The sequence below is a fragment of the Eutrigla gurnardus genome (assembly GCF_963514095.1).
Source record: "Eutrigla gurnardus genome assembly, chromosome: 20".
NCBI classification, from domain to species: Eukaryota; Metazoa; Chordata; class Actinopteri; order Perciformes; family Triglidae; genus Eutrigla; species Eutrigla gurnardus.
The window spans coordinates 15,276,975-15,292,151 of NC_139931.1; the positions used below are offsets into that span (position 1 = coordinate 15,276,975).

Below are 15,177 nucleotides of genomic sequence, written 5' to 3' on the forward strand. Positions count from 1 at the left end.
ATCCTTCCTTTCCATCTCTTTCCTCACCGACAATTTTCATTCTGTCCTTCGCTCCCTCACACCACTCCTCCTCCTCTCTCCGTCATGCAGTTTACCCAGAGCCATCCGGCCAGCCAAGTCAGTGTACCTGGAGCAGTCAGAGAGAGGCTGATGAGAAACACGGAAGAAGAAGAGAGACAGGAGTCTGGGAGCTGTAAGTTTACACTTGTGTGTTTGTATGTGTGTGTGTGTGTGTGTGTGTCTGCAGCAAGGATGTCAATGGTTTTCCACTGAGAGTCATTTTGACTGGTTATGCATGTTGGTCTTAATGTTAGGTTTAACATTTATACATTAATCGACTATCGAAAGCAAAAATAAACTGAAACTGACATCACCTAGTCTGAAGATTCCGGTGTTCTCATAAATGCATTGTTATCCCCATGCAAAATATTATAATTATTTCTTACTGTGAACGGAAAATGCTTTTCAAAGTGTGATATGATGAAGATTATTATTCAAAGTGATAATGGTTGGCCATGTTAATGGTCCCTCACAGACTTTTTCTCTGACCCTCTCTATTTATGTGAATGTGCCTATTTGGGGCTCTTTAGGGTTTAAATCAAATGAAAAAGGTGAGCCAGAGAATGTGAAGAAGTGATTTCTAACTATGAATGAGTCTCCACTCCATCTGCAAAGAGCAGCTGCAATCTCCCAGCACGCTTAGCAATCAAGGCAAGCACATATTAAATAGCAAGTCAACGGTGGTGAGACTGTATGAGGGCAGTCCTATCAGGTGATTGATCCTGATTTATTGATCTCTGGCGTCCCCTTGTCTAAAATAGCTGCCTATCCATTTGTGGTCACTTATTGTTAATGCAACACACGGTTCTCCAGTCCGGAGACATTTTTATATATTTGTACATCATACGTATGACGATTTTGTGTATAATCGTTTTCTGAAAGCAAAATTGTAAGTTAGGGAATTTTTGTTTCATAACATGAAATCACTGAAAATCTAACTTCCCTAATAGGGTTGTTAACAAATAATGTAATGCTGTTCTGCAGCCAGTTCTCCAGGATAAACTCACTGCTCCTCACCGCCCAGCAAATTCGATCACCACAAATACATTTTCATCTGGGAAACATTATGTGGCAGGTTTCTCATTAATGGACCCTTCAGTGAATAGGGACCAATTTGTTGCCTCAGGGCTGTTTATACCTTTTCTATTCAGACAATTTAATTTCACACCACAATACAATAGCTACTGCTCTCTTTGTTGGCTTGTTCTTAGAAAAAATCCTCCTGCTCGCACACTCCTCCTCACCGCACCTCTCCTCGCCTTAGAGACCCCCCCCCCCCATCACTTCCACTCAGCCCGTCCTCATGGAAACTAAGACGTATACCTCTCCTTTTCCTTTTCATTGCCTGAAAGAAGCTAAATATATTATACACATAATTGATTTGTAGTCATTTCATTCCAGCCCATTGTACAGGAGTCTGTACTTTGCTAGTTTCTATCCTCTCCTGCGTTTCACTGAGGGCGGAGCTTGGCCCTCACCGTGTTTTATGGCCTTCAATCCTCAATTGTTGCCCTTGATACCTGCATTAGCTGCTGTGTTTCAATTAAGTTGGCCTGATGACATAAGCTTAAGTGTTGATTATATATTAGGTGTTTTTAATGTGTACTGTGTCGGTGGTTTATGTTGGTAAATCATTTTTGTGCTGGTTTATGGTTTTGACCATTAGTGAGGTTGCTGGCCCGGCCTCTGTTGTATGATGAAATACCGAGGTTATAGTGCACTCTGCTGGGAGAATCTATACAATGGTACCAAAAAAAAAAGAATGTTTTCTATCTGCACCTATCAGCCAGGGTGCCGATACTGATCATTTGCAATTGGTCGTGCTCCACAATGTTTTCGTTCTTTAGAAAATTGTTGCATATTATACCTTTTTAAGTAAATTGTGTGGAAATTCTTTGGAACAGAATGCGTCAGCCCTTGTTGATCATACTAAACCTGGATTTTATTTGTGTTCCTTTCCGAGCTTAGTTTGGACCACAGAAGACGTGAGACCCGTTGCGAAGCAACCCGCAATGTGAAAGGACAGGACTAGCATCTGTGACCAAGACAACAAAAGGGAATGTACAATTTCTCAACGGGAATCGGCATTATTTACATAAAAGACAATGGAGGACGTAATCCTTTTTTCTCTTTTTTTTCTAAAAAGAATTGTTGCTCTTTACTTAAAAGCAGAAAAAGAAAAAACACGGACATGCAACACAGAGGATTGGAGCTACAAGTAAAAGAAGAAAAAAAACTACAAAGATCGAAGTGGAATTAAAATGAGACATCAAGACTGATGGAGGAACTTTTCTGTAGAGAAACAAGAAAAAAACTTCCTCTCTGGGCTCACTTTGATTTTCCCTCAAGATTTCACTCTCAAAGTGGAAAACTCTTGTTTATCACCAGCTTTATTCTAATTTACCTGTTTTGTTTTTTTTGTTATATCGGGAGCAAGTCGGGTGTCAACCCCAGAAAAGAAAAGGAGAGAATTTTGTATCCTCTCGCAAGTAGTATTTTATCTTACGCTATTAGGATGACCACAATTATTATTTGAGTCCTCATTATAATTTTGTATCCTCATCACGTATTTACTCATGAAAGTGAAGTGGATGTATCTCGCTTTATATTCAAGTCAACACATGAATTGGATTTATTTTTTCATTCCTGGAGAGGGAGGAGCCAGAGTGATGTCTGGAATGTCAGGGTCGAGTTTGCCACAAAGACATTATTGCCTTGGAGAATGGACATCTGTTGCCTTTCAAAAGTCATGTGTACGAGTGAGAAATGAGTGAGTGAGTGAGTGAGCGAGCGAGTGGTGTGTGTGTGTGTGTGTGTGAGTGTGTGTGGGGGGGGAGAAACTGAAAAAAAATATGCCGATATCTGGTCTTTGATTCCATTTTTGGTCCTTTTGAAAAGTGTTCTTATTTTTCATCACTGGGGTTTTTACGGTACAGATAGTATTCATGAAAAAACAATCCGATGGACACAATCTTATTTTTCAAGTACAAATGTTCATAACGTGCAAAGAGAAGGACAGACGAGGAGATAACACTATGGACTAATGCGTGTCCGCCATCTTTAAGCGTGCTGACAGGAAGGAGGCGGGACACGGAGGGGTTTTCATCGCACGGGTTCTACGCGGGAAGTTACGCTCGACTGACATGGTTGGAACTGGAAGCCGTGGAGAGGGTGTCACGTGAAGGGCTGTGATTGGCCAAGCGTACTGGCCAATGGGAGCAAGCCTTACCAAGTACTTCTGAATCGCGACACGGTGGCGGTTTGAACGGAAGATGCAAAATCGATTCAAAAGAAGCATTGCCATAAAAATTTAAAAGTGAGTCGTACATGGTGTTGTCCGTTATCATTTTTTATTGTTATTCTTGTAAAAAAAAAAAAAAGTCAAGCTGAGAAGAAGACAGTTACACTATCAAAACCATGCTGTATTAGAAAAAACCTGTCAATATGTATATGAATTATGAATACACTTAAAAAAATGCTTCAAGTACGCTCCTCTTCTTATTTCTGATGCTCGAGTTGCACCGAGATAACACCTGTTTCACCTCCATCGCCGGTTTCCACTTTTACCCACTCTCTCTCCCTCTTTATTTTTATTTCTTTCACATGTATTCTCAGTCACCTCTCTATAGCACACGAGTCAACTCCGTCTCTATTTCTGTCTCTTCCTTGTTCCATCTTACCACCTTTTCAGTTCCACTCCTATCCAGAACACTGCTGATGAACGTGCCTTCTCCAGTCCAGAACCTGTGGAACCAGGTCCATTCTGTGTTTCTGCCCATCTGTCTGAACTAAAGTGTCTCACTCTGAGGAATTTGACTTAAAGAAACTCGAGCAGTGAAATTGCAAAAGCAAAAAGCCTGATTTTACTTGCGTAGAAATGAAAAGGTCACTGAAGGTTAAAAGCAAACTTTCCAAATTTCAAACGTCACAGTGGCATTTTTATGTGATCGGGTGTAAATTTGTGAATTCACTCAGGCTTCAGTTAAATGTCTACATTTTTTAGCTAAAAGTAATTAATTAAAAGTCAACTGTGTGGAAAAGAATTTGTTAAACAACATCCAGTTTAGAATATGATGTTTAAGGTGATGTTTTATGTCTTTCTGAACTATTGAATTACCCGGCCTTGTGGAGTCACCACCTCTCAGAGTCGAGCAGCTGTCATATATGTGTTCGCTGCTCCGAGGTCATGTTGAACTCTGCTGCTTTTACAGGAGAGCGGAGGAGGAGGCTGATATGAATGAAATAGATCAGAATGAGTCGAGGAATCATAATGAAAACAGATGGAGAGCAGAGTTGTCTGGATTTATACCGATGGATTAAAGAGTGTGTGTGAGAGAGAGAGAGAGAGAGACCACTGGGGTTGGCTCATAAAGCCTGAGAGTCACTCTGCCCACAGAGGTCAGCCTGACTGCCAAAATCCTCCATCACTCTCTCAGTATCTGATGAGGAGTGAGCGGGGCCGTGGACCGGTAGAGGAGCGGCGGCCGGATGCTTCTTTCACCTTCCACGCTTTAAGGGGGACAAAGGACGACGTAAGAGAGGCTGAAGGAGGTGAGCACTTCTTTTCTCTTTCTAAATGAATTCCCTCCTTGACGTCGAGTTCTTAGTTCTGAGCATCCGTCTCCTGCAGAGGTTCCACGCCGGCAGCAATTTTCACCCATATCCCCTCTGATTCAGCCTTCCCACCAATTTACCAGACGTGCTAATTTTCTGTCATTTTCTTGAATCATGATTAGTCCGTAAAAAGCCTCCCTTTCAAACACCTCGCTGACTAACTTGGTCAATTTGGCAGAGCTGCTTCTCCTTGGAAACTAAGAACAGGCTGCTGATGCTGTTAGTGACGTGCGGGAGTGGAGGTGTACTTAAAAGTCAAGTACATTTACAATGGAAAAGTCACATTATTCCCTTGTCTTTAACATGCGCTGTTCCTCTTTGAATGTGATGTTTCTCAGTATGCACACGTCCGTCTCTCTCCGTCCCTCCCAGCCCGAGCCCTCCTCTAATCCCCCGCCGCCATGGCGATCCTGCAGCAGATCCGCTCCCCTCACCTCTCCTTCATCCAGACGGTGGTGTCCCTCTTCACGGGTGGCATGGCCCTCATGTCCTCCTACTGGTGCGTGGGCCAGCAGAAGGTGCCCAAGCCGCTCTGTTCACCCATCAAGCACAGCAACTGCATCCCCGTGCCCGGCGTCGCCAACTCCTCCTCCATCCAGTTCTCCTGGGAGACGGGCGACGACCGCTTCGTCTTCCCCACCTTCCACACGGGCCTCTTCTTCATCTGCGAGGAGGACATCTACACGGACGCGTGGGGTGAGAGAGGAGAAATGTCACATACCTGATCACGAAGGAAGGTCAAAGGCCAAAGTCGCTCCATTGTCTTGCCTCTTAAATGACTTCTTTTGTTATATTTAATTACCCTTTTATGATATGTTCCATTTGCTCTTTGCTCAGGTTCTATCACACAATTAAAAAAACCTGTATGTGTTACCAGTGACCCTGAAAAGGATTAAAGTAGGTAGAGAAAATTAATAAATGAGAGAACACGGGATTTGTGAGAAGAAATCTACACCTCAGTTCTGCTGACAGTAAACAATCGGCATCGCTGTGAGGGGTTTGGTAAGCGTGGCGCTGATCGGGAAGGATTTTCCCGAGGTGAGGTGAGGATCGGCTCGCAGGCAGGAAGTCAGGTCAAAGGTTACAGTAGTGCGACAGACAATGAAGTAGGTCACATGAGGAGAGGCAGTCCCAGGTGGGGATGTGAATTGAGGCCTCTGGTGTGTTAATTTGTGTGTGTGTGTGTGTGTGTGTGTGTGTGTGTGTGTGTGTGTGTGTGTGTGTGTGTGTGTGTGTGTGTGTGTGTGTGTGTGTGTGTGTGTGTGTGTGTGTGTGTGTGTGTGTGTGGGCGTGCTCAGCCTAAAGAGGATTATCATCAGTGTGTGTTGTGCTCACAGAGATTTAGACTTTAACAGCATGACTCAATTATGGATTAGAAAGCCGGGGAGAGCAAGGTTAATAGCATTCACAAACATCAGGCCGGGTTGTCACCGCCCCATTTGTGACCGGTTTAAGGATTGAGTTTCATTGGTGCTTTTTATATATAATGATATAATATTGATATACTATTCTTTAGTTTTATTTGGCCGGCCTTCCTTTTTTGTCCCTAGTTGTTGTTTCTATCTACGTTTGACTGTTATGTGGTCAAATTTGAAATCCACCAGAGGGGTGTCAGGTACCTGTATCCTGTGTTTGCCTATTTTCCCGCCTTTTTGATTGTCTGAATCGCCCGTTTTTAGTGAAAAACAAATAAAATACCATGATCATAAATCATAAGGTCTCCCTGCATGAATAAAGGATAAATAAATAGAAATAATTCTATTTTTGTATCTTGTATTAATCAGGCTCTATTTCTAAATTCTCTACCATAAGAGTGAGCCAAACAGCTTTTTCAAGTCACTCGTGATGATATTTACGATCGTGCATCAATCAGTTACCCCAGTTACTCCCATAATCTGGGCAATTTTGCTGTTTTGATTCACGTTCACCAGCAACTGTTTTCAGTGGAAAAACGACAACAGACAACGTTAGCGACTAGCTAACGTGAACGTAGCATATCGAAACTAAAGATCCTGATAGTCCCAGCAGCAGGTGGAGACCAAAATCAGAGCTAAAAGAAGAGTTGATATCAGAATCAAACTCTCCAGATTGACAGACAGAAGACCACAAATGTTTGAAATTTTGTCTTAAATACTGTATGCTAATGTTAGCTATATCAATTTTAAAAGGTTGTTCAGTTGCCCCCAAGTGGCCAATTGTTGTTACTGCAGGCTTAAGTGACACTTATCATAATTAGTGATTTTATATTCTTGACTATTACGATGTTTTTGGCAGCTTTATGGAATAAGAGTAATAGTAACTCACATAAACAATGTATAGCTTGAGGCGTTTGATTTACTGCTAATGATTTATCTCGTGGCCCCGAGCTCTTAATGTCCCGAAACTTCGGAAAACACATGCAAAAAGACAAAACAAAAGCAAAAGAAGGAGCACTTTGACAACACATTTAGAAAACCAAAGAGAGAAACATGCTGCAAATGCCTCAAACACAATTCCCAAGCAATGCAAATAAATATAAAGCAAGCATCTGTTTTTCTAAGTCACAGGGAGTTGAGCTTATGGGCCACTATAATTTAGAGCCAAATACGCTACTCTGATTATTGCAGCTGTCATGTAAACACATTGGTAAACAAGCCACAAAGAAGCTTAACTGACTGCAGAAACAGGTTGATTCTATTATTTTTTTTTTTAATGGCAGCAATGGAGGAAAACAAACACACACACATTCTGGGGATGAAAACAAAGAAGCTTTTATGTTGAAATTTGACTAAAATTAAAAACCACAGTTGACACACTGACCAAGTGTCATTTAGCACCGCCGCTGAGAGCCCCGCGCCTCCAGATTAATACCCATAATCTCATAATCTCCTATCAGTTTACTCCAACGCTTTCCAACATTATGTAAACGGTTACCTCAATCTGACCAATTTGACGACACATGCGCAGCATTTAGGAGAAAAAACTCTGCAAGATGACAAAATGAAGACGTTGGTGTTTTCGCACATTGCAGTTTTTTAAGTGTGTGGTAGAAATGTTTTCCTCATTTCATTGTGCTTTGCATCTGTTTTCTTGCGTGCTGAGCTTTCAGAGCCGCCATAGCTTCGAGCAAAATCCGCTGCTCTGATTATTGGCACCGCTGTGTCGACACATTGTTAAACAAGCCACAAAGAAGCTTAAATGACTGCAGGAACAGGTTGCTTCTATTTCTTCTTCCCGTTTTTAATAGTTCTTCTAGCGGTGGTGGAGCGGACACGTTCTGCATGTGAGAACAAAATACTTTCATGTTGAAATCAGTGAAGGAAATGAAAACGAGACATGGAAAAAATCCTGTTTTCTGCTGATGCCAAGATTTTTTTTTCCCCGTTGAAAAAAAAAAATAGGGGCCTGGGATCATTTCGACTACTGAGCCGGCGGCTTGCAGCTAACAGTGCTGACAGCTGATAGTTTTTACCCGAGGACCCTCCCCATCCACTCCCCCCCTCGGTGTAAAGCTAACTCATTGCATGACTTTACGTTTGTCTTTTGATTCCGATAGTGGAGAAGTGTCGAGGGTTTCACACTCTGACTCCGGGCTCTGAGAAAGGTAAACGGACTCGTCACGCTCTCCTGCACTCCGTCTAAAATCCAAACCTCCGCGCGTCTCTGTGCTCAGCCTCTTCTCCTCCCTCCGCAGCAATGATGTGGCTTTCTCTCTCCCTGGAGCTCCTGTATGTGGGTCTGCTTTTCATCAGCTGCACACTGCTGTCTGTGCAGTTGTGTATCCGGGCCTGCTGCCCCTCAACGCAGCGCTGGGGTCAGCTGCTCAACGCTTTCGCCGCCGTCTTCACCGTCCTGGCAGGTACGGCCGTTTTTACTCAGAATAAGCGGTATGACCTGTTTCCTTGTGCGGTACGTTACCTCCCTCTGTTTTCACAGGTCTGCTCGGGATGGTGGGTCACATGATGTTCATGCAAGTGTTCCAGACAACCGCCTCCATGGGGCCGGAAGACTTCAAGCCTCGCAGCTTTGGCTACTCATGGGCATTCTAGTGAGTTCATCACACACGCACACACACACACACACACACACACACACACACACACACACACACACACACACTGTGAGCTAAAACCACACAATCCAGGTGACTAAAGTACAATCCAGTGACTAAACAGCTGCTCTTTGTGTGTAAACAGACGTGGACCATCGGTGTTTAATATAAAAGTTAACACCCATCAATCACGTTCTTCACGTCGTTACAACGACTGCATTATTAATGAGGACGAGTGATTTAGACCCTGACAAAGGAATTAGATCACCAATGGTCTTGTACTACACAGTAACAGCAAACTCCTGATCCACGTGTCTAAGTTCTGTAAAAGCCTCCTGGAGGGTCTGCCAGCGGTGGGAAATAATGAGATAATAAGGTTTTGTTTGAGATTCAGAAATGCTCTCATCAACTCTGGCAACTTAACACTAAACAGAAAATATTGTGGTAAAAAAAAAGCTGCATTGGATGAAATGTTGTTTTTTGTGTGTCTTTAAAAAGGAGCAAGAGAACTTCTTTCATATGACGCATCCTGCAGTGCATTACGGCTGTTTTTGAACTCTGTAATTACCAGCCGTGACGGCGGTTTTGAGCACTTTGCCAGGTGTTTATATATATATATATATATATATATATATATATATATATATATATATATATGTCTGTCTCCGTCTGACGGTGTCTAGTTTCTCTGTCTCTTTTTGTTGTTCACCTCTGTCCGTGTCTACAAGCACACCAGATCATTGGGAGGAGTCCAAAAAGAAAAACAAACAGTATCGCGTGAAGCCGTCGGAAATGTGAATTTCCTCCGAGTCTCAACCGCTCAACCGAATGTGTTAAACCACGGAATGTATAAAATAATTTCTGTTTTGTTCTGAGGGTTGAGGGTGATTTGGCTTTTTGAAAAAGAAAGTCACGCTCTTCCACTTCTCCAAGTTTGTTGTGTTTCCCCTGAAGACAAAGTCTGAATGGAGCCAGTATGCTTAGTTCCACCCGATCAACACAGGTATGTCAACACCAGCAGCACCTGCAGACCACACGCCTGTGATCTCTCCCTGTCTCCCTCAGCATGGCCTGGTTCGCCTTCACGGTCTGCATGTCGGCGGGGGTCTCCACCCTGAACAACTACACCAAGAAGGTCCTGATGGTGGGACCCAGACGTGGCTCCGCCCTCAACGCCTGCAGCTTTAACTTCGTGGGGCTCCTGCCGCCTTATTACAGCGCTGCCAACCCGGCCGTAGCCTCGGCCTGTCCCCCGTCTCCCCCCAGGATCTCCCACCTGTCCCCCTACTACGAGCCCCCCGCGGCGGCGTTGGTGGACTCCCCCCCGAGGCTCACGCACTCCCACTCCCTACCTCTCCCCCACTCCCACTCCTTCCCTCCTCCCCCCTCCCACCCTGCACCCGCATCCCCCTTCCACCGCCTCTCCCTCCCCTCTCCGTCTCCATCACCCCGCCCATCTGTCTCCATCCACCTGAAGCTGCCAGGACACCAGGAGGGTTACGGGCCAGAGGAGTACTACAGCCCACTGTGAATACTGCATCTACCCAGACTGGGACTGCAGGACCTGGGCCGGTCTGGGAAATGCAGTTTAATGCTTGTTATGGGCTGAATTAACAGAGCAGTGATCCAGACAATCAGCTTCCATCATAATCAATCAGTCCTAATCGAGAAGCAAGTGTAAATGCAGAGGACAACATTGTATTCTGTATTATTTAGGAGCACCCGGACAGATTTGAACATATCTTGTTTTGACGAATGCACAACATTTTAATAAATCTGATTATCAGACCGGCTGTTTTCCATCTCACTGCGTTTTGTCTGCACGCCTCAAATGAAAAACAAAGAGTAACAAAAAAAACAATAAAACAATAAAAATCCAGAAGTGGTTGAAAATCAAGTTTTAATATTGTAAAAATCATTGTCATTGCCATCCATAATGAGAAATAACAGTAGCAAAAATAAAACATTAGACATACAGAGCATTATGGGAAACAAACATATTTACATATTCTAGCTTTAAGAGTCAAGGCAGCTGCCTTTCTGTCACACGGGGGGAGGGAGGCAGGTATTACAGGAACAAGGCTGATTAACAGTCATATTTCATTAGTGGATTTCAGTACATTTCATATATATATATGTATGTGTATATATATATATATATATATATATATATATATATAAAGGGTAAGTGGAATTCAGAATCTCTCTAATGTTGATTTGTTTTTGGAACGGACCGTCTTCTTATCGCAAATAATTCCAAAACAAACTCAGCTGTGTTATTTTACAGGTTTTATATTTAATATCATCACTTATCATTAGATTACAAACAAGTCTGTAACAGGAGACACACAAATTAATGTTCATAGACTTTTCAACGCCATTCGTTGTAGTTAAATTCATTTTAATTGGTGGCACATTATATCTAAGTAAGACCAGAGCAGATACATGAAAATAAAATAGATGTAGTAACGATCAGATAACGGGGAAAAACTACAATAAACTAATATCATAAACTCACCCCTTTTTCTTCCAACACTCATATCCATACGTACATTTCAACAATAACAACAAAAAAAGACCACAGATTTTACTCTTCAACCTGCTTTTGTTAAAAGCCAGAAATATTGATAGATCTTAATTTATCATAGCATCTTAAATCATAATATTCTTGTTCTTTAGATGCTGTAGACATCCAGCCCAAAATCTGGGTTGAAAATACACTCAAATACAAGTGTGATTGATTGAGCCTGCCTTTTACTGCGGAAACATCCAAAGCCGACACCTACAGCTGACTTAATGAAACACCAATATGTATTTGAGGGGATCGACAGGTCGACTATAACGCACACTAGCAGCTCAAATCTGATGTCCAAATTAGGCAAAAAATAAGCCAAAAAGGTGACAAAAAGATGCAGATTTCAGCTGAAAGAGTCGATCCAGCCAACGGTTTGGTTCTAGTGTCCATCTCATGCCGTCTTCTTGCGTAGCACAAAGTAAGTGATGGAGGAGATGAAGGTCAGGGCGAAGGAGATCCACGCCAGGATGTAGCAGTGTCCGTACCAGCCGTTCTTCTCGTCCAGGTGGAAGCGGTCCGTGTAGATGGAGGCTGCGATCATGATGCAGAGGCCTGGAGGGGAAGGAGACGTGGAAATCAGCGAGGGCGAAGACACAGAGAGAAGGAGGGTCAGACCAAACACTGGTACTCACAGGCAAGGAGCTGAAAGATGCCGGAGATGGTGAACCTCTGTCCCTTTGGGAGGGTGAAGAGCTGAGCCACAAACACGAAGATGCCCAGGATGGAGAATATACAAGCGAGCACCGAGCTGGCCTGCACCGCCTGGAGGTAATCTGCAGGGGGAGACAGAGAGAGCAACACGATGAAGATGCTGTGTTGAATGTGTCCCTCACATCACACCGACACACCCAGGAAACATCGGTGACACTTTATTAGGAAAATCCGGTCCGACGGTTCCTGTGGTCACGTTCAAACACTCCAAACGTTTTAGGATTTTAAAGCATCCGCTCATGATGCAACGACTCTTTGACGGTCCAGAGTTGTAACGATGCCGCTCATTATACATCACATATGAGGTTCAGGACATAAACACGAGCCGTGACGTACCTACATTACTTAATATATACTTAAAAATGTATCATTTATTTGGATGACTGCAAACATGATGGATAAATGGCTCTAAAATGAGATTCTATACTTCTTTTTCACTTTACAGCTTTGCTTTTAATGTGTAGTGAAACAGAATAAGCTAATGTAACGTACTTCCATGCACCAATCAGGAAGTAGCAACGTTTGAATGAAAACTTGATGACAGCTGCCAATCAGATCCGACCAAACCAACTCTCGTTTAATGATAAAAGATCTCTTTTTAACTTTGAATTAAGAAATATTCATGTTTTAGAGAAAGGTTGAATGAAATGCAGTTATTGCAGGAGATCAATGAAAACATTGTAGGCAAACTCTTATTAAGAAGCTAATGTGAGTGAAGGAAACAGGTTTGCTGAGCAGACTTACCCGTTGGGTAGTGTGATCCTGAGGGGAGGTCGGTGGTGTTCCACACCCCGCTTGTCTGTACCCACCGGAACCACACGTCAGTGGAGATGGTTTCGGTCATCCACCAGGCCTGAGGGGAAGGACGGCATTTTAATATCTCTATGAATCACCTTTCGACTTTGTTGCATAAACGTTGAGGGAGGCGGCGAGTGTGTGTTCGCCCTGCAACACTTGACATGTTTACGTGTGTGTGTGTGTCTGACTGACACCTCGCCTGCAGTGGCACACGGTGACAACACCTATCTGTCAGACAGAAATGTCAAATATGTGGCCCTGCGAAGGAATGAGAGCTGGGAGTGATGAACGAGAGGCGAGCAGCCGATCACTCATGAGCCTTGAATCTTTGGTGTCTGTCAGCATGCTGGGAGAGGCACATCACTCCTCAGATCTGCCGTTTCACACCAGCGGGGAGGACGTCGGGGGTTGTGCGGGAACGGTCGTGTCTCACGGCGGGGGTCCAAGTAGTGCTGCACTGTGCAGGTGTGTGGAAATGCAACTCAGCCAAAAAGGTACTCACATTGTCAATGGTGGCCACCAGGAGGAGGATGATGCCTATGATGTGAAGGACGAAGATGGCAGCGAGGAGAATCAGCATGATGACGGTGCTGGGGAGAGAGAGAGGGAGGCACAAGAGGAAACTTGTTACACCACTTTCCACCTTTTATTATTCAGGATGAATGTAACTGCAGGGCAACTCGTACTCAACCCAATAAACACACACACACACACACACACACACACACACACACACACACACACACACACGGAGCAGCTTCTGTGAGAAAGACTAGAAAGACTCAAATGTGGCCAATAACAAAGGCTCCACACTTCCTGCCTGGTTTCAGAAAGGCAGCCATCACTCACACGCACACACACACACACACACACACACACACACGGAGCAGCAAAGCAGGGCCAAAACCTGGCACCCACACAGGGTGTGGCTTCACAACTTCTAATTACTTTGAGTTACAGCTCACAGTCGCCCAGTGAAGTGCTCGCAAATAGACGGAGAGCTCATGTTCATGTTAGAATCAGAGGTGTTGATGTGCAGATAGAGATCTGGAGACAAAATCAAGAGAAAAAGAGAAACTGTTGCTAGAGAGAGCGAGATAGAGAGAGAGCGTGTGTGTGTGTGTGTGTGTGTGTGTGTGTGTTCAGGAGGGGAAGTTCATGGCGGGCAGATGAGTTTGGGCTTGTCTCGTGCGTCTAAGATCCCCGCCACTCCTTAAAATAACTGTAGAGCATACCTGCTAGCCTAGCAGCCTAGCCGGCCCACGCCCGACCCGACCACTACACGCCGTACACCCCAACAACAACCTCTCTACAGGTGACCCTGCTCAGTTTCCGGACACATTCCCACTCTCGTGTGAACCGTCTGCGGCTGCATGCAGCAGCACCGAGGCCGCACTGGGTGTGAACAGAGGAAGAGTCGCATCTGGAATGTGTTGGTTCCCTCGACGGTAAGTAAAGGAGTGGTCAAGGGCTGGGTCCACACACACACACACACACACACACACACACACCAGCTTGCTTACACGCAACCACACATGGAGGGACGGGGAGCATCACCGGCCTGACACCTTCCGCCGGCTTAGAACGGCGCGGTGAAGTGACAGATTGTTTTTTATATGTTGGTATCGTTTGTGGCTGAAAAGCTGACAGCTCAAATACAGGCGTGTAGAACACTACTGCTGCCAGAAAATGCTAACTTCTGGATGGAAAAAAACGCTTTAATACAAAACACACTTGTGGAATACTTTGATCAGACGTCTTCCAAAGTCTTTTTCCTGAAAACAAGACGGGCCAACTGTTGCTGCTGGCCCGGCTGTGGTGTATTTTCCATTACGCCAAATTGAATACGTGTGGTCGAGGCTAGGTTTAAGAATGCTAGTTCTTTTCCCCCCCCCAAAAAGCAAGCAGGGAAGCAGCCTTTTTTAATAAACTCAAACTTTAGCACTGCTACAGGAGCCGAACACATCTGGGAGGCAGCCACACCTGGCCAGTAGAGAGGGACTCACTGTAATTCAATAGCAAAGTTACCTGTGAAGGTGAACAGGTATGTGGGAGGCACACACACACACACACACACACACACACACACACACACGCCTGCCTTTACTCTGTTCCTCAACAGCATTTGATAGAAAAATCTAAAATACCCTGAAAGAAACCTACATGAAAACACCACGAAGCGTCTACGACACACAGAGAGGGATTTCTTTTTAAAAGCACAAGATGAATCTTTGACTTACTGTTTGATGGCTGTGCGTCCCTTCAAGTCTAATTCCTGCTGCTCTCAACGACACTAATTTCAGACTCGGAGTCTAAATGCACAAACACCAGGAGCTACCCGTCCGCCCACTTTGACCCAGCCCTCTTTTTCAAGTCCACACCCAGACAA

The 15,177-nt window shown here is 44.2% G+C and overlaps 2 protein-coding genes and 1 long non-coding RNA gene across 4 annotated transcripts in view; 2 read left to right on the forward strand and 1 right to left on the reverse strand.

The window, feature by feature from the left end:
• Positions 1-15,177, reverse strand: part of LOC311031311 (epithelial membrane protein 1) — a 155,200-nt gene extending 140,023 nt beyond the window's left edge. The window contains exons 1-5 of one of the 2 annotated variants that reach the window (XM_084037548.1): positions 15,029-15,177; positions 13,291-13,378; positions 12,735-12,843; positions 11,912-12,052; positions 11,650-11,831 (exon numbers count right to left, since the gene is read on the reverse strand). In XM_084037548.1, the coding sequence (XP_083893674.1) occupies positions 11,671-11,831; positions 11,912-12,052; positions 12,735-12,843; positions 13,291-13,368 (489 nt within the window). In that variant the 5' untranslated portion in view covers positions 13,369-13,378; positions 15,029-15,177 and the 3' untranslated portion in view covers positions 11,650-11,670. Of the gene's footprint in view, positions 1-10,587; positions 11,832-11,911; positions 12,053-12,734; positions 12,844-13,290; positions 13,379-15,028 lie in introns of those variants that run through there. The other variant, XM_084037547.1, reaches the window with a different exon arrangement.
• On the forward strand, positions 66-3,547 carry LOC311031316. Its single transcript, XR_014599060.1, has 2 exons — positions 66-193; positions 2,029-3,547. It is a non-coding gene; the product is annotated as an uncharacterized lncRNA (long non-coding RNA).
• On the forward strand, positions 4,419-10,459 carry gsg1 (germ cell associated 1). The gene is made up of 6 exons (XM_084037540.1): positions 4,419-4,611; positions 5,047-5,370; positions 8,210-8,257; positions 8,348-8,512; positions 8,590-8,701; positions 9,770-10,459. The coding sequence occupies exons 2-6, from the start codon at positions 5,076-5,078 to the stop codon at positions 10,233-10,235; spliced, it is 1,086 nt and encodes a 361-aa protein (XP_083893666.1). The 5' UTR covers positions 4,419-4,611; positions 5,047-5,075; the 3' UTR covers positions 10,236-10,459.

What these genes read in the sequence shown, in the direction of transcription:
- gsg1 (XM_084037540.1), top strand. Translation starts at nt 5,076, where the DNA reads ATGGCGATCCTGCAGCAGATCCGCTCCCCTCACCTCTCCTTCATCCAG. An exon ending in CATCTACACGGACGCGTGGG is followed by an intron (nt 5,371 to 8,209) that starts GTGAGAGAGGAG and finishes TGATTCCGATAG; the next exon opens with TGGAGAAGTGTCGAGGGTTT. An exon ending in GGCTACTCATGGGCATTCTA is followed by an intron (nt 8,702 to 9,769) that starts GTGAGTTCATCA and finishes TGTCTCCCTCAG; the next exon opens with CATGGCCTGGTTCGCCTTCA.